General features: G+C 43.6%; 1 protein-coding gene across 1 annotated transcript in view; it reads right to left on the bottom strand.

Annotated features, from left to right (window-relative positions):
• ADAMTS19 (ADAM metallopeptidase with thrombospondin type 1 motif 19) overlaps positions 1-26,654 on the bottom strand; it is a 2,156,963-nt gene that overhangs the window by 847,262 nt on the left and 1,283,047 nt on the right. Inside the window, exons 9-10 of the mRNA XM_069625625.1 lie at positions 22,853-22,993; positions 14,235-14,385 (exon numbers count right to left, since the gene is read on the bottom strand). Coding sequence (XP_069481726.1) covers positions 14,235-14,385; positions 22,853-22,993 — 292 coding nt within the window. The remainder of the gene's footprint in view (positions 1-14,234; positions 14,386-22,852; positions 22,994-26,654) is intronic.

Raw genomic sequence — 26,654 nt, 5'->3', positions numbered from 1 at the left:
TCTAACGAATACTAGAGTGCCATCTAGGTTAAAGCATTCACCTCTGTCTGCAAATAAGTGGTGCCGTTGAACCTAGACTTGTCGAAATATTGTTATGGGATTGATATATACTTACAGTACCTGTGATTGAAGTTGTTTGCCATATTAGTGCCAGTGTGTTTTTCATAGATGTGTTTTTAAATAAATAATTATATATCTTTACACCCAAGCTCTGATCCGTGTCTGCTTGTTCTACTGTGTAAATTGCCCTATTCTGTATACTCCAAATACTGCCTAACTCGTTTTGAGAGAGGTCTGACTGCTCAGCCACAGCTACCAAGTAAATCTGGGTGGTGCAGACTGCTACCAATTGGGTTTTCCCGCTAACTCCTGTAGACTTAAACTTTTTGCAGTGGTCCCAGAGGGAACTGCACAGGTTTCTGCCTAACACCCGGTGAGGTGCATACAGAGCTGCATGTGTTTCCAGACGTGTGTGCAGAGCCATGCATAGCGTGAATGAAGAAAAAACATCTGGAGTAATTATGTGGGTTGACATTTCAAGATCAATCTTGCTGGTTTTGAGCCACATGAGTAGTCGGACAATCAAGATCAATATGAGACAGTTGCAATGCGCTAACACACACTTATGCAGAAGGTGACAGTGTCCTCTGTGGTAGGAAGTGTTTGACCTTTTCAGACACCTCAAGCAGCCACATTTACAGCCTAATATTTGTAATTATTGAACTACTTGATGGAAGGTTCAGACCTATGACTTTGCAAGGTCAAAACTACTGTGTTAGCCAATACGTCCTCAGTCATGGGATTTGAGTTCATTCTTAAATCAGTGCTGGGACTGAGAGAAATGACTGGGAGGTGATTCAAATTGACACTACTATAGAAATGCTGAAAAAGGAGAGGTTTCTAGGCTTCAGTAAATAGGCCTTCAAAGGACTTTCAAATAAAACCTTATCTCGAAGTCCAGATTTTTCAGTACCAGGGAGTCAACTGATAACATGAACTTGACATCCAAACCAAGAGCATAATGTAAATTCAGTAATCTAACAGAATGTGTGTGCAGTGATTAGTACACTGGACAGTTGCACTGACGCAATGCAATCAGTACCATGTTAGTTCAGTGGCAAGTATCTTCTTTATCACAGACCAGTTTTTGAGCTGTCAATCATAAATGACCTGTCTCATTCCAACACACTACCTTGTATAAGAATTCCATCAGGGCACCCCTCAACACCAACGTCCATTTAGTCATGTCTTGGGTCCACCAAAACAAACTCATCTATCCCAAATAAAAGGAGGGTAGTACAGAATGCCACTGGGGAGCCATTGCAGTCTCTGATCAGAATGTTTCCTTTGGTGTCTTTTGGGATTGATGCTGACAAAAGCTCACTTTGTTAAATGAGAAAGTGCCTCCAACGGCAGTAAGGTCCTCACTGAAATATGTAATGTTGACAGAACCATTTATTTTGCCAAAATAACTCACTCCAGTGTTTTCAAATATCATAAACACACAACTACTCCCATAGTGTTTGCACTCTGACTTCAGAAAGAAAAGTTCCTTTTGTGACACATGATGGAAGCGCATGTAAGGAACCAAAAACCAGACAATCTCCCTGCTTCCTTCTTCCTGCCGGAGCAGAGCTTTTGGGCTGGGGACCTGCTTGGAGAAGACGGTGGTGCTGGATTCCAAACAGCAGGTAAGAAAAATAAAATATTGTAAGAGTGTGTGCGTGCCTGAGAGGTTTTTGCGCGTTTATGATTTGTGTTCGAATAAAAATTTGAATAAAATAAATGTTTCTATTTATGCAGGCATGCAAACGTGTGTTATGCATTGTGCAATGTGTGCATGAATGGGTGAGTGTATGATGTATAGGGGTTATCTATAACGTGACTACTAGTGTGCAGCATGAGGGACCCATAGCTCCTCAAACTGTATAGTGGGGCACCTGCAGCCACCGAGGTGTGGGTTACACCACCACACCATGATCTGAGGGGCTGTCACCTTCTGAAGTTAGAGTATTTCTTTTTGAAGTCAGAGTACTAGAGGAGCTCCGGTTCCACTGCACATCTCAAGAACCAGGAAGCAGATGCTTGCCCTGCTTCCTGGATCATGTCAGTGAGAAGCTACAGAGGCCTGCCTGGAAAAGACTTTGCAAAGGATTCAAAACATAAGGTAAGAACAAAAAATGTAAGTATGTTTGTGTGCGTGCAAGGTTGTTGCATGTTTATGATTCATGTTTGTTTGTATACATGTATAAATAAGTGAGTGTATGATGAATAGATGTGTGTGTGAACGAGTGAATGGGGGTTAGGTGTGCATGTGAAAGTGAATGTGTGTAAATGAGTGAGTGAATGCGTCTGTGTGTGTGTGTTTCTGCGGGTTATCCAGCAAGGAGGAGCTGATTTTGGGAGGTGAAGGGGTGGGGGGGACAAGAACAACATACATTTTATGGCCATTCATCCATGATAAAGCAAATCAATGTAATATGTGATTATGTGGGTAAACAGGCATTTTGGTGCATTCTGTCTAGCCATGTCTTACTATTGCATGACATGTTTTACTGGACATTTATAATAAAACAATCATGACAAGTGTTGTTATGTGGCTAGACTGGCATTCTGTTGCAGTCTAATCATTTCCTTCTGTGGTATGACATTTTAATGAACATCCATCCATAACAGATCCAGCATCATACCTGTTATTACATGGCTAGACTGACATTTTGGTACAGCCAGTCTAGCCATTGTGTACTGTGCCATAACATGTTTTACTGGGCATCTCTGATAAAGCAAGCACAATAAGTGTTATTAAGTATCTAGACTGCCATTTTTGTTCAGGCTGCCAATCTAGCCATTTCTTACTATTGTATGGAATTTTTTACTGGGCATATAACGATAAAACAAGCATGGGCTATTACATGGCTAGGCTGACATTATAATGCAAAGAGTCTAGCTGTTTCTTACTGTGGCATGCCATTTGTATCTGAACATCTTTGACAAAGTAAGCATGATCATTGTTTTTTGCATGGCTAGACTGGCATTTTGGTGCTACTGTCTAGCTATTACTTAATGTGCCATGGCATTTTATTCTTGGCATCTATGATAAAGTAAGCATAATAAGTGTTACTACGGCTGGACCAGCATTTTGGAGCAGCCTGATGGTCTATTTCTTACTGCAGTGTGGCATTTTTTACTGGGTATCAAGGGTAAAGCATGTATGAAAAGTTTTATTATGTATCTAGACTGACCTAAATCATGCAGCCAGTTTGGACATGTTTTTTTTTATTGTGGCATGGCATTTTTTATGGCATAGCCAACAGGCATATGCCCTCACGTGGGAATACTGCAAATATTGGCAGAGCCATTGTGGACATGTTTTATTATAAAATCTTTACTGAAATTATGTTCAAAGCAAACATGAGTATGTTCTTTTATGGGAATACTGGTATGTATGTGTGCAGCCATCATGGACATGTCTGGGCACAGCCAACACAAATATGTTTTATACTGACATATATTATGGGCAAAGGCATCATGAAATGCATTGGGAAATGCCCCTGTGCACTTTTGGTGAATTGCATCTATTTGATGTTTGCACATTGTCTGACACAGCAGAGTCAGTAGAAGTCTCTGCAGGTTGGACTTTTCCTGTTCCCTGAGTCTGTACTTGCTCTCTATCAGAAGGAGGATACAATTACCCAGCCACACCGCGGAGCGGCCGCGGAGTCACAGCAGAGTCAGTAGCAGTCTCTGCAGTCCCTGTCAGGACTGGCAGAGACATGGCATCAGTCCCGGACCTCTGGCAACAATGCTGCCTAGACATCTCCAATGAGGAAACCGAAGATGAAAAAATGTGCCTCAGAAGTTCGCGCCAACTCCAACTCCCCTCAAGTCTCTTGTTCACGTCAAAACACCCAGTCAAACTTAGACCCCAGGCTCTGCTGCCCACAAACTCCACCCTGATCGGCCTCTGCCCAAGCTCTACATCAAGCTTTTCATCAAGCGGGACACATCGCCCAAAAAAAGCGGCAGCGATTATGCAGAAATCTCCCAAATCCCCCAAGAAGGGGCAACAACTCGGGGCTAAATCTCACACCCCCCTCATGGAAACCAAGAACCTACAAAAGCCTACAATTCAAAGGTCGAGCTATGATGCCGAAGCTCCCACAACAACCACTTCTGAAAACAAAGAAAACAACGTTGGAAATGCTGCAAACGTGGGAAATGCTCCGAACATCCAGCCCATGCCCAGTGTTGCAGGCATCCCAGTGCAGCCAGTCGGAGGACTGGCCACAAGGGAAACACCTCCACGGGAGCCGGGGCATGGTCAGGAAGCGGCTGCAGCCCTACATGCTCAAAACGTAGTACAAACAAACTGCTGCGTAATCCAGGAACTTCCACTTACCGCGAATATCCACTTGGAGCAGAGAAGCCCTCACGAATCGGCGAGCCTGTGCCCGCCTGCCGCGACCCAGGCTGAGAAGTCAGCATCGCCTCCAGCATCGGAGGGCCCGTTACGGTGCAGTGGCGAAGCAGCGCCCGAGTCAACCGTGGAGATCCATGCCCAGATACACAGGGGAAATCTCGAGGATGCTGGATCCCCCCGCTCACCCCGCCCGCGGAACACAGATCCAGCCGGCTGCTCTCACATGAGCGAGACCAACTCAAACATGGACTCGCAAACTCCCCCGGTGGAGCCCAGCAACATTGCAGAGCCACACGCGGAAAAAGCGTCTGAAGCCCATAAATCAATCGTCCCTCCTGATGCATTAGAGGAGTGGGAATACATCTACGACCCCAAATCAATCCCCCAGACAAAGAAAAAGACAAGTGCCCAGATCCTCAATGGCAAGTCAAATAACTCAAAAAAACTACAAAAAAACTTGGCAAATAAATGCCAAAAGACCTGGCCAAACCAAGAAGGCACACCAAAGAGTGCCAGTGGGAGTCACCCCTAAAAGCATGATTTGCAACTCTTTAAAATAATTGTTTGCTAGACAAGGGAAAAGAAAGCACGAGGTGCTTACGGAACATACAGATGATGAGATCCTCGAGTCCCTGACTTATCTTCAACCAGCAGTAAAAACAAGAAAGACTGTCTTGATCTCTAAAGTCAGCAGGGCGCCTGACAATCATATCAGTCGGTCTACTAACACACAAGACAACTCAGCTGCAAACTGCGCCCTCGAGCCCTCGTCATTTGATCTGAAAACTGCAAAGGGGTCAGCTGAACCTCCCCTCCTTTTGGAGTCTCCAACTACGACTCAACCCTCCCAAACTCCCCCAAGTAAGGACCAGGGAGTCCCAGACATTGACCTGCCCCCTACTCCTGAAACCCAAATACCCGATGAAAGCTCGGAGGCCGGTTGCCAACGTAACCAAACAACATCTACGCCGGACCACCCAGAAGTCTTTCATAAGCCTAAAGCTCCTATCCTTCAACACCCCAGAACATCCGCTGATGCAGAGTGGCTGCTCTACGGCGCACAAAGACCAGCGAGAAGATCCACTCTCCCACATTTTGCACGAAAATCTCGGACATCGAACCACCAGCAGGAGCAGAGGGCCCCCCAAGATTCTTCCTTCGAGGTCCTAAGCAGAAACCAATCAGACCACTCTGCAACGCCCAAAGAAACTCCTATAAAAAAACTAGACCTGACGACGATAATGTCAACCATCACAATAGGTCTAACACCATTTGGGAAACTCTAATAGTCTCTTAACGAGACATTAAAAGATCACACTACGCTAATTGTTATGATGCACACAAAGTTAATCTTCATCGAGGGCTTCATCACTGCAAAAGAAAATAGCGTAAAAACAAACAAAGATTGTCTCAACTCTGAAATTCCAAGTTAAGAATCAGAGAAAACTGAAAGGGTGGTAGCCAGGCCTAAGAGCTCCTGCGCTTACACGCAAACCGATCCACAACAAGGACCAGTTCAATTTGTATTCTCTGGAAGCCAAGAAACTTCTGCCACCGAAAAAAAACAGAAAATCCCTGGGAGGGACAAAGAACACCGCTCATGAACGGAAATCAAACGATCAATCCTGCATCATCATCGATCAGCCAAATCCCTCTCATACCACCTTAAAAAGTGCTCCCACTGATAAACAAAACTATTTGGTATTCAATTACCAGAAAAGCACAACGCTAAATCCTAGCGAAATGCCCGCCAACAAAACACAAAAATCTCCAAGATCTATTGAAGACTTTATGGCGGACAAAAGTTCAATGAACATTACTCTCCACTCTTCGCCAGAATTACGAGACAAAAAATCCCCAAGGGCATGTAAACCAACATCGGTATGCTCCTTTGAAAAGGAAAATCAACCAAAAAAAGTAGAAGAAACAGCTCAACAAGAACTACTCAAATCCTTTTGACCACGGATCGCCCTCTGAAAGAAGCAACATGACAAAAAAAAAACAGAACTATCGTCCTTTAAATACAGAACCTCCAATGACAAACCTGAACCTCAAGGGCCGGCTGAAATGATAAAACAAAGAGGCCAAACCTATCAAGATCAAAGCAAAGAAAAAAGACCACAAAACAAAACTCGATCAGTCCACAGTTCCCTTCATAAGGCCAACAAAAGGATTATCCTAAAAATGGAACAATCAGAAGCAAAAGAAGAAACGCTAACCCTAAATAGAGGTACTATCATGAAGATCCTGAAAAGCACCAAAGACCTCAAATGACTGACTCCGCAGGACATTACGCTTGTGGAACCATACCGCATTGCTAGAAAAGCCAAAGCATACATCCACATAAAGGAGTCATCAAGCTTAACTCTATCCAACACAGACTCTGAAATCCTACTACTAAACGAGCCCCAGCAAAAAATTTACAAGAAAGGATGCCAGAGAATTGTCGGCCCAACTTTAGATCTCAACATCACCACCGTCACTTTCAAGCAGCGAAAAACGAAGCATCTCCAAGTAAACGCTCAAGGACAAAGCCCGCAATGACACCAAGAGCAGCAGAACTGAGGCGAAGTAACTCATCGCATACGGAGGACGAGACACGAAGAACCACAACAGTTCTGGAAAAAAAACCTACCTTAGCCCATCATGCAAATCCTCCACCGACCCTAGGGAAAACAAACAGCCAAATATCTTTTGGCCCAATCAAACAACTTTGGGCATGGCTGCCAAGACTCTCAACTTCCAAACCTAGCAAATAGCAGTTAGAAGTCAGGCCTACAAGACCTGAAACTCTGACTCATGCAAAAGAAGTAGCCTCACTGAAACTCGGATCATGCAACACTAGTTAGACACCTAACAACCCCGGGAGACACCAACCTGGGAGAATATGACATCTTGGCAATCCAAGAAACTTGGCTAGCAGAAGCTCCAGCAATAGATGGATACTCACTAGAAATTGCTCCAGCCAAAAGAGCAACAATAGGCCACCGTCTGCAGGACTGTTAATAGCAGCGAAAAGCAGCTCCGGCCTCGAGATCACAAAAAAACGCTCATTCTGCCAAAGCCATCTCTCAATTCAAGTGGAATGGACAAGGAAAGATCCAATGAGTAAAAAGTCACTGAAGTCATCAATGGTGCTAATAACGGTGTATTGGAACCCGTAAGCAACTACAGATGAGAAATTTCTGAGGACCAATGACATCCAAGCCAATACGGAGATCACGATGATCGTCATCTGCCGAGACTTAAATGCGTCTTGCCCTTTCGCAAAAGAACTGTCTACTAACTCTAAAGAGGCACGTCGGGGGGACTCAAGAGGTCAAAAATGGGTGAAACTGATGGACTCGAGGCATATTTACAACGCAGCCTAAAAGTCAACAAAGCCACAACAAATACCAACATGGGAAGGAGCCCACCAAAACGCCACAATAGACTACATCTTTACCTCTGAAGCCCTGCTAAACCTCTTAACATCTTTTGAAGTCACACGAGCTAAAGCAAGCAATCACAACATTGTGGAAACGACTTGGCTGTCTGAAAACTCCCCAAAAACAACAATGGAAATAATGGTGGAGGTAAACAACCAAGGAAACAGGCTAAGGATGACAATCGACCGAATCCTGGAACTTTCCGAACTATACAGACAGAAACTTAACGGTGAAGAAAACAACACAATCTACACACAATAGACTACCAACCATTCCTGATCCCATACCAAAGAGATCACTCAAAGAAATTCTTCACAGCGTCGCAAGGACCACATCAGTACAACAAAATCTTGGTCACGAAACGAAGAGCCCTCAGAAAACTCAAACGGCAAGCTCAAAAAACAAAGTCACAACTGATCAAGAGACAGTACCAAGAGGAGGCCAAGAAATACACTGGCTGGCTAAAATTCCATCGAGCCACTCTATACCAGCAAGACGCTGAGATGATGTTACAAAAGGTCAATGGAAAAAACTCTCACGAATTCTGGAGCCTCGTAAAGCGGTTAGGAACATCCTCAAACATACCAACAACTAACGCAGTAAGCGAAGAACCCTGGAAAAAACATTTTACTACTCTCTTCAAGAAACCATTGACAAACTCGGTCTACACTCATACTCAGAGTGATATACTGTGGGAAAACTATTCAAACAAAGACGACATTGAAAGAGCGATTCAGAACCTAAAAACCTCTAGGGCGCCTGGCCCAGACGGGATAACAAACTCTGATCTGAAAACACATTAAGCCCTGCGGGCTTCCTTCATCAGTATTGTTTTCAAGGAAATCGGCCGTTCAAAATCCCTTCCCAGCTCCTGGTCTTCAGCAACGGTGGTAGCAATATTAAGAAGGGCGAAAGATCTGACGCATCAAACTACCGCCCGATTGCCCTATTGGACACAATAGGGAAAATCTACGGCTCTTGTCTGCTCGCAAGCTTCCAACAGTGGGCAAAACACTTGCCATGCAATGATCCTCTGCAAGCAGGTTTCCCCAAAAACATTGGAACAACAACAAACATCATGCTCTTGAGCATGCTAAAAAATCTGGCAAGAGAAAAAGACAAAAAGATCTACCTGGCCTTTGTGGACTTGACTCACGCCTTTGATAAAATCGACCGTGACCTCCTTTGGGCGAAGCTGAAAAGATGGAAATGCCCGGAGCAGATCCTCGAACCAATAATCGCTCTACACTCAAAAACATCTATAAGAGTAAAACTCAATCAGACAGGCACCCTGTCAGAAGAAATCACAACTGACAGAGGAGTGAAGCAGGGCTGTCCCCTGGCACCGGCCCTCTTCACAGCTTTTCTTGGAAATCTAAAAGATTCTGGTGATTCATCCAGACCTTTTCCTCCAAAACTAGGAGGCACGGAATTCCCGAGGCTTCTATATACCAACAAAATCATTTTGATAGACCAGACACCAATCGGTCTTCAACGGCAGCTGGACCGTTTGAACACATACATAACTGAAAATAATCTGGTTATCAACAAGGAAAAAACCAAAATCCTGGCTCTCGAAAAATCGACCAAACCAAACCGAAAACCAAACCACTAAACGATAGACTGCATAAAAGTAGACCAGGTAACAGAATTTAAATACCTAGGGGTCATGATCGATTCAACCGCAAAAGAGATAAGCATGCAAACAAACCTCTGGGAAAGACCTTGGAAACTATCCTCACAGGCCAAGGTCCTGGACAGAAAATGTGCCCACTTCTCCCTGATGCCAGCAATAAAATATCACAAAGGAAAATTTGTTCCATCGATAACATACAGAGGAGAAGGCATGCCAAATATCCTTTCAAGCATTTGGTCGCAACTGGAAGCTCACTTCTGGCGAGAACTACTACACCTACCGAAATCAACATCCTTACCTGCAATCAGGAGGGAACGGGGCTTGCTGTCATTGAAGGCCACTGTCGACTGGAACTAAATGGCCCTCTTCAGAAAAATCATCATGCTGACTCTGCCCCACAATACAAAATACTAAAAGAAGAAACAACTGCTGGAAAAAGCAAAATCCTCTCAACTTGGGCTCTCAAACAGAAAGCTTGTTTGGCACAGATTGGATGCAACAAGGACGACCTAACCCGAAATCCAACACGTGTGAAGAGGAAACTAAACAAACTTGATTGGATAGATACACTGGAAAAGGCAGCTGCTAACAAACTCCTAGCTCATCTACCCACGCAAATCAAAAACTAAACGAAATCGACCAAGTTTTCACGTGCTTCCTGGACAAACAAAGAAGAAACACCTTCTTAAGGGCTAGGTTAAATCTTCTCCATACAAAGGAAATAAGAGCCTTAAGAAGGCTATCAACAACGAATCAATGCCGCCTGTGCAAGAACAGTGCCAAAATCAAAACAGTGAGACATCTCCTGATGACATGCCCGAAACAGCCTGACTCAGGAAAGCATACCTAACCCCGTTGCTGGAATCCTACCGCCCTGAGAGAGGAGGACACCTGGTGGTGCCATCTGCTAAGTGGAAAAAAAACCTGTTGGACGATAGCAGCCACAAAAATTCTAGAAGCCGTTCTTCTAGAATGTCTGAAAAGCAGAAACCCACCATCCTAAGACATGAACCCAGAACGAAGAAAGACAGACAGAAACCAAGAGGACTAGAAGTAGAAATACGGAAGCAGAAACAAAGAAAAAAAGAATTAAAGAAACAAAGCAGAAAGAAAGAAAGCACGACAGACAAATAGCTTGTGATCTTTGTAAAATCAATACATTTTGATAAAACACAAAGTAAAAAAAAAAATGTAAAAAAAAAAATTATCTGCTTTTTTACCCAATTCTTCTGAAAAAAGTGTGCTGTGTAATGCACCAATTGAACCCAATATTCAGGTCGCTCTGTGCATATTTTTGGAAAATGTTATGCCCCTCCAATTGCAAAAAATCACCAGCTGCCACTGGGTGAGCAGCTAGCAGGTGAACGGGCATGGTAGTGTGCGTGGAAGGTTGTATCAGAGGCAGGAGGCAATGGAGCATGGACGTTTTATTTATTGTACTGGTATTTGTGGTCAAAACCAGCTTTATGAATGTTATTACATGGAGGAGTGTTGGGGATGTGTGGTTTAAAGCACAATGTGACAGGCACACTGGGTATTTTCTTTTCGTGCCATGGTATTATGTACTGACATAAGAGGCAAGCCCAGTATGATGTATCTTCTTACATGTGGAGGGTGGGGGCACTTGTGCAGTCAGCAAGTACATGTTTTCTTACTGTGTATTACATGTTTTACTGGTGTTAAGGACACAGTCAACATAATCAGTGTTCTTACATGGTGGATGGAGGCAATAGTGCAGCCAGAGAAGGAAATGGTACTGTCATTGAGGGCAATGCCAACATGAAGAGTATTGTGACACAGTGGTGCAGGGTTTGGGCAAGCATCTGTGAAGCATTGATAACATATTTTCTTCCTGTGGCAGGAGATTTTTACTGGGATTAAGAGCCAAGAGAATGTTCATACATGGGGATACTGGCATATACTGGGAGAGCATGAAAAAATGTTCTTATGGTGCCCCTAATGTGTGTAATATTTCTGCCTATGCACAGAGTTGGCAAATACATGTGGGTGTCGGGACTCAGGAGTAAAGCATGGTCCCCCTTTTTCTAGGCAAGGTGAAAGATTTAAGTTTTGATTAAAACACATAGTTACATCTTTCAATTAGTGCCGTGCACTGGTTGCTATTGCAGCTGCATGCTCATCATGCTCACTGTGCATGCATGGTGATCCTGCCTGGGCCGGAAGGTGGTGCGGTATGTGCTATGTTGCAGATCTTGAGTTAGGGGGCCCGTAGCATGGCTCCCCCACATTTTGTGTTATACCACTGGTTCCTCTGAGTTGTGGTTGTACTCTGTACCCCTGTTTCTGCCATGCAAGTTACTTTGCATGGCCTGCTTTGAGGAGCCTATCTGGTTAGTGACAACCTTAATCAGTTTCAGGGAGCACATCATGGTTGTCTCCTGGGAAGCACATTGGCTAATCCTGTTTCAAACATAATATGGTGTTGTACATTTAGACCCGTGGAAGAGTCTGCGTGAAACCCACGTGGCCACATGTGGTAATGACTCTGCAATGTCAGGATTTCTACTTGCACTGACGATCAGGACCAGATAAGGTCAGTAAGAAAGGGGTGCCTACATTAAAGGCTGAGTCCAAACGTGCGCACAGTCTAGGCGTACAGGAGGCTATATAGCGTGAAAATGGTAACCACCATAAAATGGGTGTTATAAAAGGTAGTTCAATTAATGGAACCATCTGATCAGTGGTTGGGGCCCTCCCATGCCCAGCATGAGTGCATGTAATCATGTGGATGGAAAGTGTATCCTTTTTCCATATGCCTCCTGGTTTATTCTTGTACAGTCTTCAATGAGATGTGTTGTTCTGAAGAAGAACCCATCTCTTTTAGTAGAGTTGCTCGTGTTATGATCTAATTAATATCTGTAACACCCAATAATGTAGAGACCGCCTTTCCTTCTAGGAGGCAAGGTCACACAACCTGAAACATTAGTGAGTGATTCGTGTTTTGAACACACACAGGTGTGAATTAATGTTGGTCCACCGGTGCAAGTGGGGGTTTGCGGCAGAGGACAGTCTGTCCTTGGCACTGTAGTTGGGGCTTGTTAAAAGTGTTAGGGCCAATCAGATGTGTTTCTTTATTTCCTCAATGGAGGACCATACTAACCCTATTCGAATTCCATTTTAGTTTTCTGATTTTTTTTTTTCCTGCGTCGTTTGTACTTTGTATTGTGTGTCGTAAAGACAAAAGACAAAGTTCAATTGAAATGGAGGATTTCAGATGGCTGTACTCAGAATGTGTGCTTGCTAGTTTGGGGTATGAAATGTGGTGACTAAGCTACACATACACGATGAAACAATAGCATTAGATTACAACTGAAAGATGAGGATGGACGCAGATTTTTTTTAGCGTTATTTACCCTCCCATTAACCGCCCATCGACATCCCATTCCCACTCCTTGCTGCTCCTCGCACAAAACGAAAAATAATCGAATCTTTTGAGTAAAACAGAATAATATATCAATGTGTAACCTTGCCTAACAGGTCAAGTTATAAATCCATGCAAATAAGCTGTGTCCAAAATATGCAACGCACGATCACAATGACATGATTTATTGTAAAAAAAAAATAATGAATCAACATGTATTAATGTAAAGCATCAATCAAAGCAAATGTCAAATCACCAATGTGACTGCCATAATCCACCACCAGATACAAAAACAAGAACTAAATGAATAGAAACCTTCACAGAAGATCAGGGTATTTTATATGGCAGCCTGCCACTGTCCAGGCTGTTAATGCAATACTCCAAATAAAATTAAACACCAACTAGTTTTGGCGACTCTTTCAAATGTAGTCCACCTTCCTCAGGGTGAACACATTGTAGTTCCCTTGTGCTCCTTGTGGCCTGTGCTGTGACGTCAGGTTGCCAATAAATATAGTTCACTTAGACCCCAATCTAGCGAGCATGTGTGTGTCTATCAATCTTGAATTGCGTGGCCAATGGTTCTCCTGCTCTGCCCAGCGACCCCTCTCTAAAAATGCATCTTCATGGGATTTCTTTGGGCTAATTTGGTCACGCAATAACATCTAGTTTTAGCCTGCCAGTGTTATTTCTAAGCTGTCTGCTAACAGGTAAAGGCTTAAATGTACTACCTGTTTAACACAACTATCTTAACCTAGTGTGTCTTCTGCCATTTGATTCATACTTTTCCTTGCGCATAAGGCCAGTTAAAAACAAGCATTGACCAAGCCAAAAGACGTGTCTTGCGTTTAGGTATTTGATAGCCATTTGCCAGGAAGTGTTATCATATGTCCATTGACCAGGTAATCACTGCATGTTCCAGCTGTTGCCATCTTATGTTCAGGTAGCACCGTTATGGCAGGACCTGCCAAATGTCTTCCCATGCCCACATAAAAGCCATGACTGTTGGCTTTGGCAATGGCTGTTTTTATAGATTCCTACGATGTAACAGGAAACGGGTTTTAGGAGCTGCTGTTAATAATATGAATTTTGAAAAGAGGGAAGGCATAGACCAGTGGTTGACAATGAAGATTCGCGTCTGCCTGCTTGTACATGTTTGCTTTGAAGTTACAAGACGAAAACAACTCCTCTCCTTTGCCTTGCTCCGTTTCTCATGAAGTCTCACTAAGCACAAATAAATGAAAGAGGTTTTTTTTAAATCCTAATTAGGACTGCTGCATCCTCTAACTCTCCTATCCTTCACAGAAAATTAGAGAGCCTGGCTATGCACTTAGTTTAATGTCGTTTAAAAATGGCAATACAAATGGGTACCTGCATTTCTTGACAAAAAGATGAGGTCGGTCCAAAAAGAATTTGACATTGTTCATCTGCGGTGTACGTCATCTCTGGCAGTTCGGATGGAATAATCACAGAGCTGAGGCTCTGGGGATGCGTCTGAAGCAAACAGTTGCTGGCCTTCGACCTGGCAGCATTCGCAGGTTTATAAAATGGGAAACAAAAAAAAGGGTTTGCTACATTACAACATAGACAACACCCATGCAACAAGTACGCATTCATGGACACAGATTGCTGCTGTGACGTGGACTTTTAATTGGTAAAGTAAACTGCATCATTAGATTCCAGCTGGCGGCGATGTACTGCGCATACATGCAGGCTTCGGTAAATGAGGGAGATGAAGGCTTTTAGCAAGGAAGATGAATTTACATTGCACCTGCGTAAGGTCTGTCTCAAACAGCTGTCGTTTGCTGGCAGGGGAAAGCAGAGACATCACTTGTGAAATGGAAGGGATGCATGTTCTAATAAAGATGCACATGCATGTTAAGAACACTTGCAGGTGATGTTCTAAGATGTGTACATTGCAAGCAGAGGACCGACAAACGTGTAGACGTGTGTGCACTTTGGTCTCCAGCTGTGCAATGTTCTTCATTTGCACAACCAAGAGCAAAGACCGTGTGTTAAACCTGGAAGGATGCAGATGAGTGCAAAGAATTGTACATTCCTGGCGCAATGCAAGCTTGCAGGAGGTATTTACCATGGATTCCTATGGAATCTGCCTGTTTTTAGCATTTAGCTAAAAACAGGCAGATCGAATAAGAATCCTACCCATTAACACAAGAATAACAGGGAAATGCTTGTCATCAATGGATTGTCTTTTGGCAGGCAGATCAAATGGGGCACCCTACCAGGAACCCGAAATTGCCTCCCAGGGTTACAGCTAGGTCTTAAGGCGGCCATATTCCTTTTGCACTACCCTCACTATCCAGTCTGGCAAGCACATGTAGACTCAATGAAGCTTTGTTAGTACTCATAGAGAACAGTATACAGAATAAATGGCAAAGACTGAGCGTTTCTATGCTTACCAATCTAAAGTGTGTATGGGATACTAAGGTCTTTATTTGTGCTCGGATTTTTTTGGGCGGCATATATGGTAACAAGACCATTAATCAACAATCATAATAAGAGCCTGTTTTTAAAAAAAGTGTCTTTATTTCTGCTTACTCGTTGACCACCATCACTTATTGACTAGAGCGTTGACACACATCGGTAGTAAAAGATGCCTGCACTTATTAATACTGGTGCTCCACCGGTGTATGCCGCCCTGTCACTACTCTCCCATCCCTGCATCAACAGCGGTCCTTGTCTTCCTCTTCCCCACCTTGCCCGCACACACACAGTGCCTCTTTCCCCATGCTTGCACTTCAATTCCACCCTCCAATTGTGGTCCTACCCCCACACCCTACCCACACACACATTAGATGCAGAGAAATACGTGTGACACATTCACACACAGATAACCCGTCACATGCACGCATGAACCAACACACACACACCTACATGCGTGCATGCACACAGAGTATTATGCTTACCTGTTCTCATGCTCAGCTTGCTGCTGCTGCATGGTGAGCCAGATGCCCCACCCCTCAGCATGCGTAAGTACTCTTACGTAAAGCGTTTTGGATTAAAGCGCTATATAAACACAATAAATACAAATACAAATTCTCTTGATATTGGCAAATAGTTGGGAGGCCAGCAAGAGCAGGGTTCCTGCGCCCGGCCGGCCTCTCAACAGTTTGCTGTGCGTCTTTTGTGTAGAGCCCACTGAGCTGTGCAGCAGAAAAGAAACGTTTCTTTTGTTTAGGGAAACACCCTAAGGCGGCCTGGTCTTGCTGAGGAAGTCGGTGCTGCTGGTGGTCTCTAACCTAGGAGGCAGGCAGGAGCACCAACTTTCTTAGCAGGACCAGGCCAGATGAGACGTTCTCACCTAATTAAAGGGGGTAGCCTCTTCTCATCACAATATATAGGCTACCACTACAACTTACTTGGCCCCTTTTTGATACACAATAAAAATAAGCACACGAGAAGTGCAAGATTATCACGAGGTGACAGTATATTTTTTGGAGGGAAATATATGCTAGCCAAGGTAGTGAGCTGCAAAGAGAATGGAGTCAAGTAATAACATGACCAACGCTTTTGAAAGCACTTTTCAGCACGTGGCATTTAAATATTGAGATGTTTTTCAATTGGAACAAATTATACGCTAACATTAAAACAAAGGAAAATCTTTTAATTGAAAGTTCAGTTTTCTTGTACTGTGTTAGGCATGGGTAGAAAAAGGCGTTGGTCCAAAAGAAAAAAATAGGTTTTCAGCTAAAAAAGTATTTTGTTTGCTTATTTGCAAGTTTTCGGGGTCTTGACACCTTCCAGAGTCAGAGATGGAATGAAGCATTTGAAACATATTACAACGTGAATCGACCCTTCTTGGATTCCAAATTTCCCTATATGTGCCTATGTATGTGCCTGTCTGTATTCCTGATTTGCAGCTCGTTCAGAAAGACGTGCATTACAAATGTTCACATTCCCTCAAACATTGCAGTATTTTAAGAAGGGCATGGGTCAGTGGAACTAAAGAGAAGGAAAGAAAAACACACACACACGCCACACTGTCAGAGTCCACTCAAGAAGGCAGATGGGGATGGGATACAGTCATTGATGGTAGGTGCCACCCTGTTGAAGCTCGGTTTCGGTCACCCCAGTCCCTTTGCATGAACAGTGGTGGTAAAATCATCCACATATCAGGCTTGCTCCTCTAGAAGGCCAGTACGGAGGATGCAAACCAGTCATGTTGCAACTAGCCACACTGGGCTCCACGAGTCAAAGGACTACCACATGACTCATTATGCCTCTTCCTGGACGTCTAGAAGCCTAAACCAGATATGTGGATGAATAGATTATTGTTGCTTTCTTTTGGATCAACATATATAATGTTATTTGTTGTCCATCAATTAATTATCCTAGACAATAATGTGCCTTAACAATCCAATTGTCAGCCATGTCTGAGCTTGATAAGGATTTGGCCACAACATCAAATGATCTGTTATTCTTCCATAGAGGAAACGGGGGCTAATAACAAGGTACGACGTTCATTCATCTCCCAATTATTTACCGGTGAGTTTTTTGCCGAAACATGGGCAGAAAAAACTCATCAGAAATTATGGGGGCAGGGGGTAAGAGCATATAAGGGGTAGGGGGTGGGAGTATAGGGAATAAATACAAGGGGATGCTGGGCTTGGGGGGGCACCAACTAACCGTCTCCACTGCTTAAGACAGAGTAGGGGATGGCTTTGGAAGTGCAAATATGGTGAAATGGTATGATAAGGGTAAGTGATAAATAATTGAAATAGAAGTTGGAGAAGGTGAACGCGATCAAAAGTGTGAGATTTCTTTAGAATGTATCCCATTGCTAACTCTATAGGACTCCTACAATATTGAGGACAATCAGATCCATGTGCATTCAGCAGAGTGACTCTTTAGTGGGGGTTCTGAAAATGATAAATTGAAATGACAAAACAAACAAATTGCCTGTGTTCAAGGGTGCCCTCATCAATGCTAGATCTCTCACAGCACACGCTCTTGACATAGCCGACCTTATCACCACTGCCGACCTTGACTTCATTGCCATATCCGAAACCTGGCTACATGCCGCCTCTGGCCCTTCTCTATCCTTGGCCTTACCGCCTGACTATGGCATCACACGCTGTGACCGCTCCTCTGCCCATACTAGAGGTGGCGGCGTGGCATTCATCCATAAAACTCTCTTGACCTAAGAGTGGTATCCGACTCCAAACTTGAATCAGCTGAACTGCTGACAATCAAATTACTACTAACACCGAACAAAACGGCCACCCTTCACCTTATCTACAGGCCCCCAGGGCCGGCACCCACCTTTGTCAGTGAAATTTCCACTCTTCTTCTTGACAAAACAAAAAACAACTCCCAAACAATAATCTTAGGTGATTTCAATCTAGGTTGCGGCGACCCTAAGGATCCTGTAGCAACTGATCTGGAGTATGCTCTTACTGACCTTGGCCTCACCTTGTACATACAAGAACCGACCCATATCAAAGGCAGGACTATCGATTGGTTAGCCGGTTCTAATTGCAACATCCAGGTCCTCAATAACTCCCCATGCTTATGGTCTGACCATCACATCATAACATTTAACATTGAAGCTACCCCGCGAGCCCCAACACCCATAGCCCCAGCCCTGCCCACCCGCAATAAAAAAATATAACAATAGAACAACTCCTCCCACTGTTACTCCCCTCTCTTAATGCGGCGACCAACGCCTGCTCTGATCCCACCTCCCTAGCAGACATCTACAACCAAACGATGCTCACGGCTATTGACACTATAGCACCAATCAAACCTAGGAAGGCTAAACCACGAGCACATCTCAACTCATGGTTCACTCCACAGCTAAGAATCCTCCGCAAAGCCAAACACTGCGCGGAAAACCGTTGGAAAAGCCACCCATCTGATGAGCATAAAGACGGCTTCCTCCTCGCCTCCCTCACTTATAAAGACGCCATCATCATTGCTAAAAAAGAATCGCTTAATAATCGTATCATGCAAGCCGACTCTAATTCCAAGGAACTCTTTAGAGTCCTAAAAGAGCTCGAAACCCCAGTCTCCTCGCCAGACACTTGCACGAAAGACAGCAAATGGTATGCTAACATTCAAGCAGCCCTCCTAAACAAAATCTCTATGCTCCAATCTAAAATAAAAGAAAAGCAGGACTGCCTGAGGCGTGACAACCGCTCACTCTCCCCTACTAGGCCCACCCTCTCCAACTCTGCCAACATCAAACCTTTCACCTTCGCACCGCTCACTGTCACCGAAGTAGAAAACATCATTCTCAGGTTGAAACCATCCAACTGCCAAGGTGACCCGTGCCCAGCTCCCATTATTAAGGACTCCGCTCATGACTTAGCCCCATTCATTACAACCTTCATTAACTCATCCTTTGAAACAGGCATAGTCCCGGACAACCTTAAAGACGCCTGGGTGATCCGGCTACTAAAAAAACCTTCCCTTGACCGTAGCATACCCACGAACTTCTGACCTATTACTACAGTACTATTTCTGCTGAAGATACTGGACCGTGCAGCTTACCTGCAGATCCAAAACTACCTTGAATCAAACAATCTGTTAGGTCTACGACAATCCGGATTTCGGCCCAGACATGGGACCGAAACGGCTCTATTAGACCTAAAAACCCAGATCGAAGTCCTGAAGGACAAGGGCAAATTAGCAATGCTATTACTCCTCGACCTTTCCGCCGCATTTGATTTGGTTAACCACCAGATCCTTTGCAGGCACCTCCACTCTGCTGCCAACTTCTCTCCCTCCGCAGCGGCCTGGATCCAATCCTTCCTGAGCAACAGATCTATGAGGGTCTTTGCACCCTCCGCTGCTGCAGATCCCTCCCCTATTCATTGCGGTGTTCCTCAGGGTTCTTGCGTGTCACCTACTCTTTACAATATCTTTACGAAACCACTCTTTGATGTGCTTGATTATCTGGGTGTCTCCTACATCAACTATGCGGACGACACCCAGATACTCATTCCCATCTCTGGTAATTATCATGCTGACACCAAGGCCCTCAATGACGTCTACTTGGTCATCCAAACCTGGATGGCCCAGCACCAGCTATGTCTGAACGACGATAAGACAGAGCTACTTATCCTGGGTACATCACAACGCCTGAGCAAACTTGAGCCATCCTATCAGTCATTCATCATAGACGGCAACTCCATACAAGTCTCAAAAGACACTAAAACACTAGGCTTTTACCTGGATTCCACCTTATCTTTGTCAAGACAAACTAATGCAGTCAGGTCCACCTCTGCCTACACGTGCAAACTCATTTCAGCCTGCAGACCATTCCTCACCACCCACAATAGCGTCACACTAGCGAGAACACTTATCATGGCAAACATTGATTACTGCAGTGCTCTATACTTAGGCACCAGCCAAGAAAACCTGTCCAAACTCCAAACCACCCAGAACAATGCAATTCGAGCGGCCCTGAACATCCCTCGTAACCACCACATCTCTGAAGCCAGAACTAGCCTAAAGTGGTTACCCGTGAAGCAGAGAATTTCCCTAAAAACGCTTGCCCTCACGCACAAATGCCTAGCCAACAAGGCTCCGATCTATCTCTGCAGTCGGCTTTCGCGCCACTCCACTGCCCGGCCACTAAGAACTGCTCAGACTCACTGCCTTACTATCCCTAGGTTTAAGCTCCAAAAAGCGGGAGGCACTAGCTTCCCTGTCCTAGCCTCCAAACTTTGGAACACCCTCCCCGCTGCCATCAGAGCTGAAGACTCCTTCAACACCTTCAAGAATAAAACCAAATCTTGGCTCTTTGACCAGCAATAGTTGTGTTAGACATCTGTCCTACTTACTCAGCCCGCCTGTTCCCCAGCACGATTTCCGGTCTGCTACCTTACCAACTACCTCAGGGATACTTCCTCTGTGGAGCCTAGGGACACTGTACCATGTGTAATATATGTAATTATTAAGATTGTTATTATGTTGTATTGGTATACTTTTATTGTAATCTATCTGCCTGTATGTTCTTTTCTTGCAACCCTGTACAAATTGCGCCCTGATGCCCCCGGGCCTGATGGTCTGCGCGTTATAAATAAACAAATACAAATACAAACACAATTTTGGAGTAAGCCAAAGCTGTATTCTCTGGTTTACAATTTATTAATAAATCAAAGATAGATTAAGCAAAGTTCTAGCCATATAAGGATGAGTTGGGAGTAGAGGCTTGGTGGGACTTTAAAGAACACCATTTGTGGTGAATTATAGCAGTAAAAATTTGAGGTCTGTGGGATTATCCGACCTAGCCCAATCAAATGTTTACATTTTATTTAAAATTTGAAATAAAATAAAACCAACAGGGAAAACAAAACTATTTACATATTTCTGAAAATGTGTGCAATCAAGTGAATGTGGTAAAGCTTTGAAATTAAATGCAACGATGTGTTGTATTTTAATTTTAAAGACATTCAATTAAATGTATTGATAGTCAGCATAGACCTTATACAAAAGATGAGACATTATCGAGAAACATTAAAAAAAAACAGTATATACAATATAAGATATGAAGAATGGAGCATTCATGTTTCTTCATTAAAGGTCCCATTTGTGGTGTTTATCAGAAGATTTGTACTTATGTTTCATATTAAGTATACTTACATGCCTTTCTGTATTATCACATTGTCCTACTCAGTTTTGCACAACTATGCCAAGTTGGATTAATGTAATTACACACACTCAGACATACAGCTGGAAAGATCATTCAGCCGATTTTCAATTTGCAAATTTATACACGCAAACAACATCATTAGTGAGTCATCATCTCATGTCCAATGTCAAGTACAGTATAAGATTCAAACATGTTTAAAGTTTACAACAATAAATACAACAAACTTTCAAAACAGGAAAGAAAACAGACATCTTTTTTGGAAAAGAGTATGCAGTCGACTAACACATACAATTTGCATGAACAATAGCTGTACCCAAGTTCCCACTCTCTCGCTGCTTTGCCTCTCTCTCTCTCTCTCTCTCCCTCTCTCTCTCTCTCTACATCTATTTTTGTTTATGTCTATCTATATGACTTCTTTCCTTCTCTGTTTCTCGCTGTGTAAGTGTTTGTGACTTTTTATGTGGTTGAGAGCCATATTGTTAGGTGTAATTTTGCTAGAGCCACCTCAGTCGTTGCCGACAACTGCATAAACATAGGGGACAAGAGACTGCTTGAGTTGTTAAATGTGTTTATTTCCAAAAGCAGCTTTTAAATGAACACACTTATTTAATTGTACTAACAATGTAAACTGTCTCTTTTAAAAATTGTACAATGTTCATTTTTAGTATATATTTTAGTTGTATAGATAATGTTTTCTTGCTATTTTACATATTAAGCTTGCTTTGTCTTACTGAGCAAAGCACATTATCAAAATATAGAAAAAACATATACATTATTTTATGATAAAATGTTACCATTCCAAGTTGGACCATCTGGTACACAACTGTAAACTTATGTGGAAGTGTACACATAACACCAGTCAGGGTTCCAGCATGCTTTGCATAAAACTAAACAGGGTTACGGGAACACAGGAATGACGGTCGATCTTTATATTGACAGCTATGTCTGTGATAAATTGATTGAAGGTTTGAATACCTAAGCACATAATACACACTGTTGCTCAATTCTCATTTTGATAACACTCACCCTAATATTAAAATGTGTGTAACAGTGCACCATATATACTGATTCAGGCAGATGTAGGCTTTACATGTGAGCAATGCGTAGCTGCAACCCTCGCTCCAGTGGGGCCTACCAGCTTTTAGGGCATAATGCATTATTTTCTCCTTGTAGAATCATAGCTTGCTATCAGGGTAAGGATGGCTGTGCATTTGATGCTTAGTTTCAATTGTTTCCTATATTCCTTCCAAATCATCCATATGCTGGCACTTGATGTTCAGCGTGATACAAATGTGTGTTCTTTTGTCAAACACAATAATTAACAGGGCCAGTTATGTAGCAGAAGAAACATGAATTCCATATATTTTACCTCAGAAACCTTTCAAGGTCTTCTCTGCTGCACCTGGACCATGAAACATCTCCAAGATTTTGCCCTTTAATCCATTCTCCAGACATGATGTGGAGACCATCAGCACAGGATGGGTTGTCGTTGTCATGATTGATCCCCATACTACAATTGTAAAGAGAGAACAAACAGTATACTTACACATGAGCTGTGCATGTACTCTCAACGGATAAAGAAAGACAAGATGATTGATTTTCAACTGAGCATGGCAAGCGTGTGAATCATTTTAACTGTATCATAAGAGCTATCATTCATGCTACTAAAGTGAATGTGTTCATTAGATAGTGTTATCATTTCTGATCTCAGTGTTTTCCACCAGTGAGCATGTGAAGGGTTTCCTGCTGTCAGCGTTCCGCTTGTGCTTGCTAATTGTGAGGACATTCACTGGTCCACGAGAGATAAGTGATCTTTGATGGTAGAGTGTGCAATACTTTAACGTACATCTCGATCTGGAAGTGGATGTGACTGTCGAGTGTGTTCTCGTGAATGGTATTGCTGTAAATGTGTGCAGTGTGGCGTAAGTATGTGCAATCATGTTCGATTATGTGCAATTACAGTGCAGGCATATTTGCATTGATGCTAATTTAAGTGTTCACATGCTTATAGCATTGAAACGGGCAGACATGTGCAAACATCGTTTTTGCATGTGTACATTTACTATAAGACCCCCTCTTCTGTTTTAATTGGATGGTACTAAAATGAAAAATAATAATAATAAAACAAATATTATTATTATTATTATTATTAACAATAATAATAATAATAATAATAATATTAATAAGAATAATAGTGAACTTAAACTCCTAAAAGCGTGCCCCATCCTTATATGACCAAACGTGATTATTAGGATTACATGTGTCCTGAATTCACTGCAGCACAAACTTTTTAAAACAATGTACCCTTTTTTATTTTCATTCAAAAAGCGGAATGAGTAATTGTTTCAAAAAGCTCCTCATACCCTTCTAAGCACATGTCCAACCTCACCCCAATCTTTTTTCAAGTTTCTTCTTTTCCTTGTCCTGCAACCGAGCCCACTGCCTCCTCCTTTGCAACATGCAAACCACCACACCCTCTCCAGTATGCTCTCACCTTCACACACCCACACGGCACTCACACCCTGGCACACCTTACCTTTCTACGCCATGTGCACATACGGCCTGGAACTCCTACTCCTGATCTATGGCTTACATTGTCCTGCTTTAGGCAGAAGTCTATTTTAAAATGCGTTCACCTTTCTGGCAATCAGGACTTACAAGAATCGAAGTCCTGTTTAGTTTAAATAACATGTTTTGGAAATTGCTTGGATATGTGGTTGTGTTTTGGTTATTTCTTTTTTATTAAGATTTGCCCTATACGACTTCTATTTCTGAAATATTTCCATGTAGGAATATTAGTTCATTCAAAAGGTGTATTATTGCTGAGAATTTCTGTTTTCACAGGTAAAGGTGGCGTGTGCCTTTTACGACACTGCAATGGCTTGAGTGATTGGCCTATCTTCTAGGAAGCATAACGGGACAGGTGGAGAAAGAATAATGTAGCAATGTCCCGTTTTGCAGCACTTAACAACACATTGAATCGTTTTGGGAGTGTCCTTTCATTTTCATCATTTTTTAAATGATGTCATAAAAAGATCATTAAGTCTGCAACAAGTAATATTTTTGAGGTTTTGAGATCCAGGTTCATTTGAAAGAAATATTTTCTTTGCCTGTCTAGACATGGAAGAGAGCAAGACTGTAGAACATGTTCAGAAAAGCGCAAGGGTAAACCTGCAGTCTACGTACATTTTAAGGAGTTATCCACAGAATCATGTTTAATGGAAATATTCCTCCTGTACACGAGGTTGTGATGCATAAAGCTCTTAATCTAGTCACTGGTTTGAACATATGACTTCTCAATTCCTAAGAATGACCTTGAGTGCCTTCCTATTAAAATTATATTTATCAGGACTAATCTATTTTATTGATTTGGGAATTAGAAGAAACATATGTACAGGTAAAGTTATCGATGATAGAGGCTGCACTCAAGTTAAATAATTAGCCACCACATCACAGAAACTTTGCACCGCTGCAAGTGCAAGGCTGTATGAAATTGGCATTAGGGAAAACTTGCCCTATTGCAAAAAGCAACAATTCATTGCATTTAATCACTAGGGAAATATTTGCCATATTTGATGTGGTGCTTTTACTGGTTTGGATTGCTTTTTTAATATCTAAAAGTTGTGCGAAAAAATGTGTTGCTAATAAACTCAATGGTATTTGTTTTGTCATCCTCCAACGGATGAAAAATAGAGAGGACGAGCTGGGATCAATATCTTTGGGGGATCCATTGGTCCACGGAGATATCTTACCTATAGCTACCAAGTTTCCCTGTTCCAAGCAGAATCCTTAAGCCAGTCCTATTTTCCCTTTCCTGCATTGCATGCTGGAACTTGTAGGCTCTCCCTTGCCATTGGAAGAAACAAAACTACAAGTTCCAGCATGCAATTGGAAGCAAACACCTGGACTGGCTCGAGATGTCTTGCATGGAACTGGGAAACATGGTAGGGAGGGCCGGGTGTCTCTCCTGCCCACGCTGATTGCTGGGTGCCCATGGCCAGGGCAACGTGGTTACAGCAGTCAGGTCCCCCCAGGGCTCTGGCATACAGGTGGTAGAGCTTAACCCTTGATAGAAGTATGGGGCCTCTCTGGGGCACCTGATGGCATGGGCAGCACCCCCAGCCAGCTGGGGCGCATTAGAGCTTTTTTGCTCTGAGGGGTCAGGGCCACCGCCGGAGTGCGCGGGGACCTCGCCCATAGCCAGGTGGGCAGTAAGAGCTCTGGCTGGGTTCTTGGGGGGTGCACGCCTCAGGCAGCCCAAGCTTGGACCCGGGACTCACCCTGACTGCCTTACCACATGCCTGTGTGTCCAGCTGCTGTGGTTGGTGGTTCTCTCATTCTGCTTTGGCCCTCAGAGGCTGGTTGCTAAAGGACCTGTGCTCTGGGATGTGAACCCATGGGGTGGGGCCAGTACTGCCTCACATATCTCTGGTAACTCTCCTCTGGGACTCCAACTGGACCACATGTTCTGCATGTGCCTCATATGCCAGCCTCACCCTGCACTCTGGCCAGTTGGGCACCACCTGTACTGGGGCCCCCTTGCCACCTGAATGTGTTGGCTTGCCACCTTCCTGGGGCACCAGTCTGGGTGCAGAGGAGGCGCCCACCATCTATGCTGCACAGCCGCCTCACAGGATGACACTTATCATTGATTATTAAGGCCCCCACAAAGTGGGAGCTCATACAGCCTGGCCTCACAAATGTAAGAGTCAGCCGGGACAGCCATAACTCGGGCCATCTGGTCCAACTGCCCGGCCAGATGGCCATCGTTCACAGCTAAAGGTCCAGATGGCCGGGTCTGGCCCGCTCCGACCAGATGCCTGGGTGGCCATCAGGTAGTGTCTACCTTAGGGCCACTGTCTAGGGTCTGGGGCTTAAGGCACTAGCTCCGATCCCAAGGACCGGTGCTTAAGCCGCCATCTTCAACCAAGGCCCAGCCTATCTTCTCTGCCTCCCACAGGCTGGATCCTCCCACTGTGCCACCAGCTGGGCCAAGGCCATCTGGTCTGCTAGGCTGACTGGAAAGGGAGAGAAGAGCACTCCCTAGCCTGCCCACAACCCTGCAGGTGCATCCAGGGTGGGTGGGAGGTTCCCATGAAACTGTGGCACCGCAGGGAGGACAGAGATCTTTTTTCACAACTGCAATGCTTTATTGACAAAAGCTTGGCTCA

This window comes from Ambystoma mexicanum, chromosome 6p (assembly GCF_040938575.1).
Source record: "Ambystoma mexicanum isolate Mex_15411 chromosome 6p, UKY_AmexF1_1, whole genome shotgun sequence".
NCBI classification, from domain to species: domain Eukaryota; kingdom Metazoa; phylum Chordata; class Amphibia; order Caudata; family Ambystomatidae; genus Ambystoma; species Ambystoma mexicanum.
The sequence above is the reverse complement of the archived record's forward strand: the minus strand, read 5'-3'. Positions and strand labels throughout refer to the sequence as shown.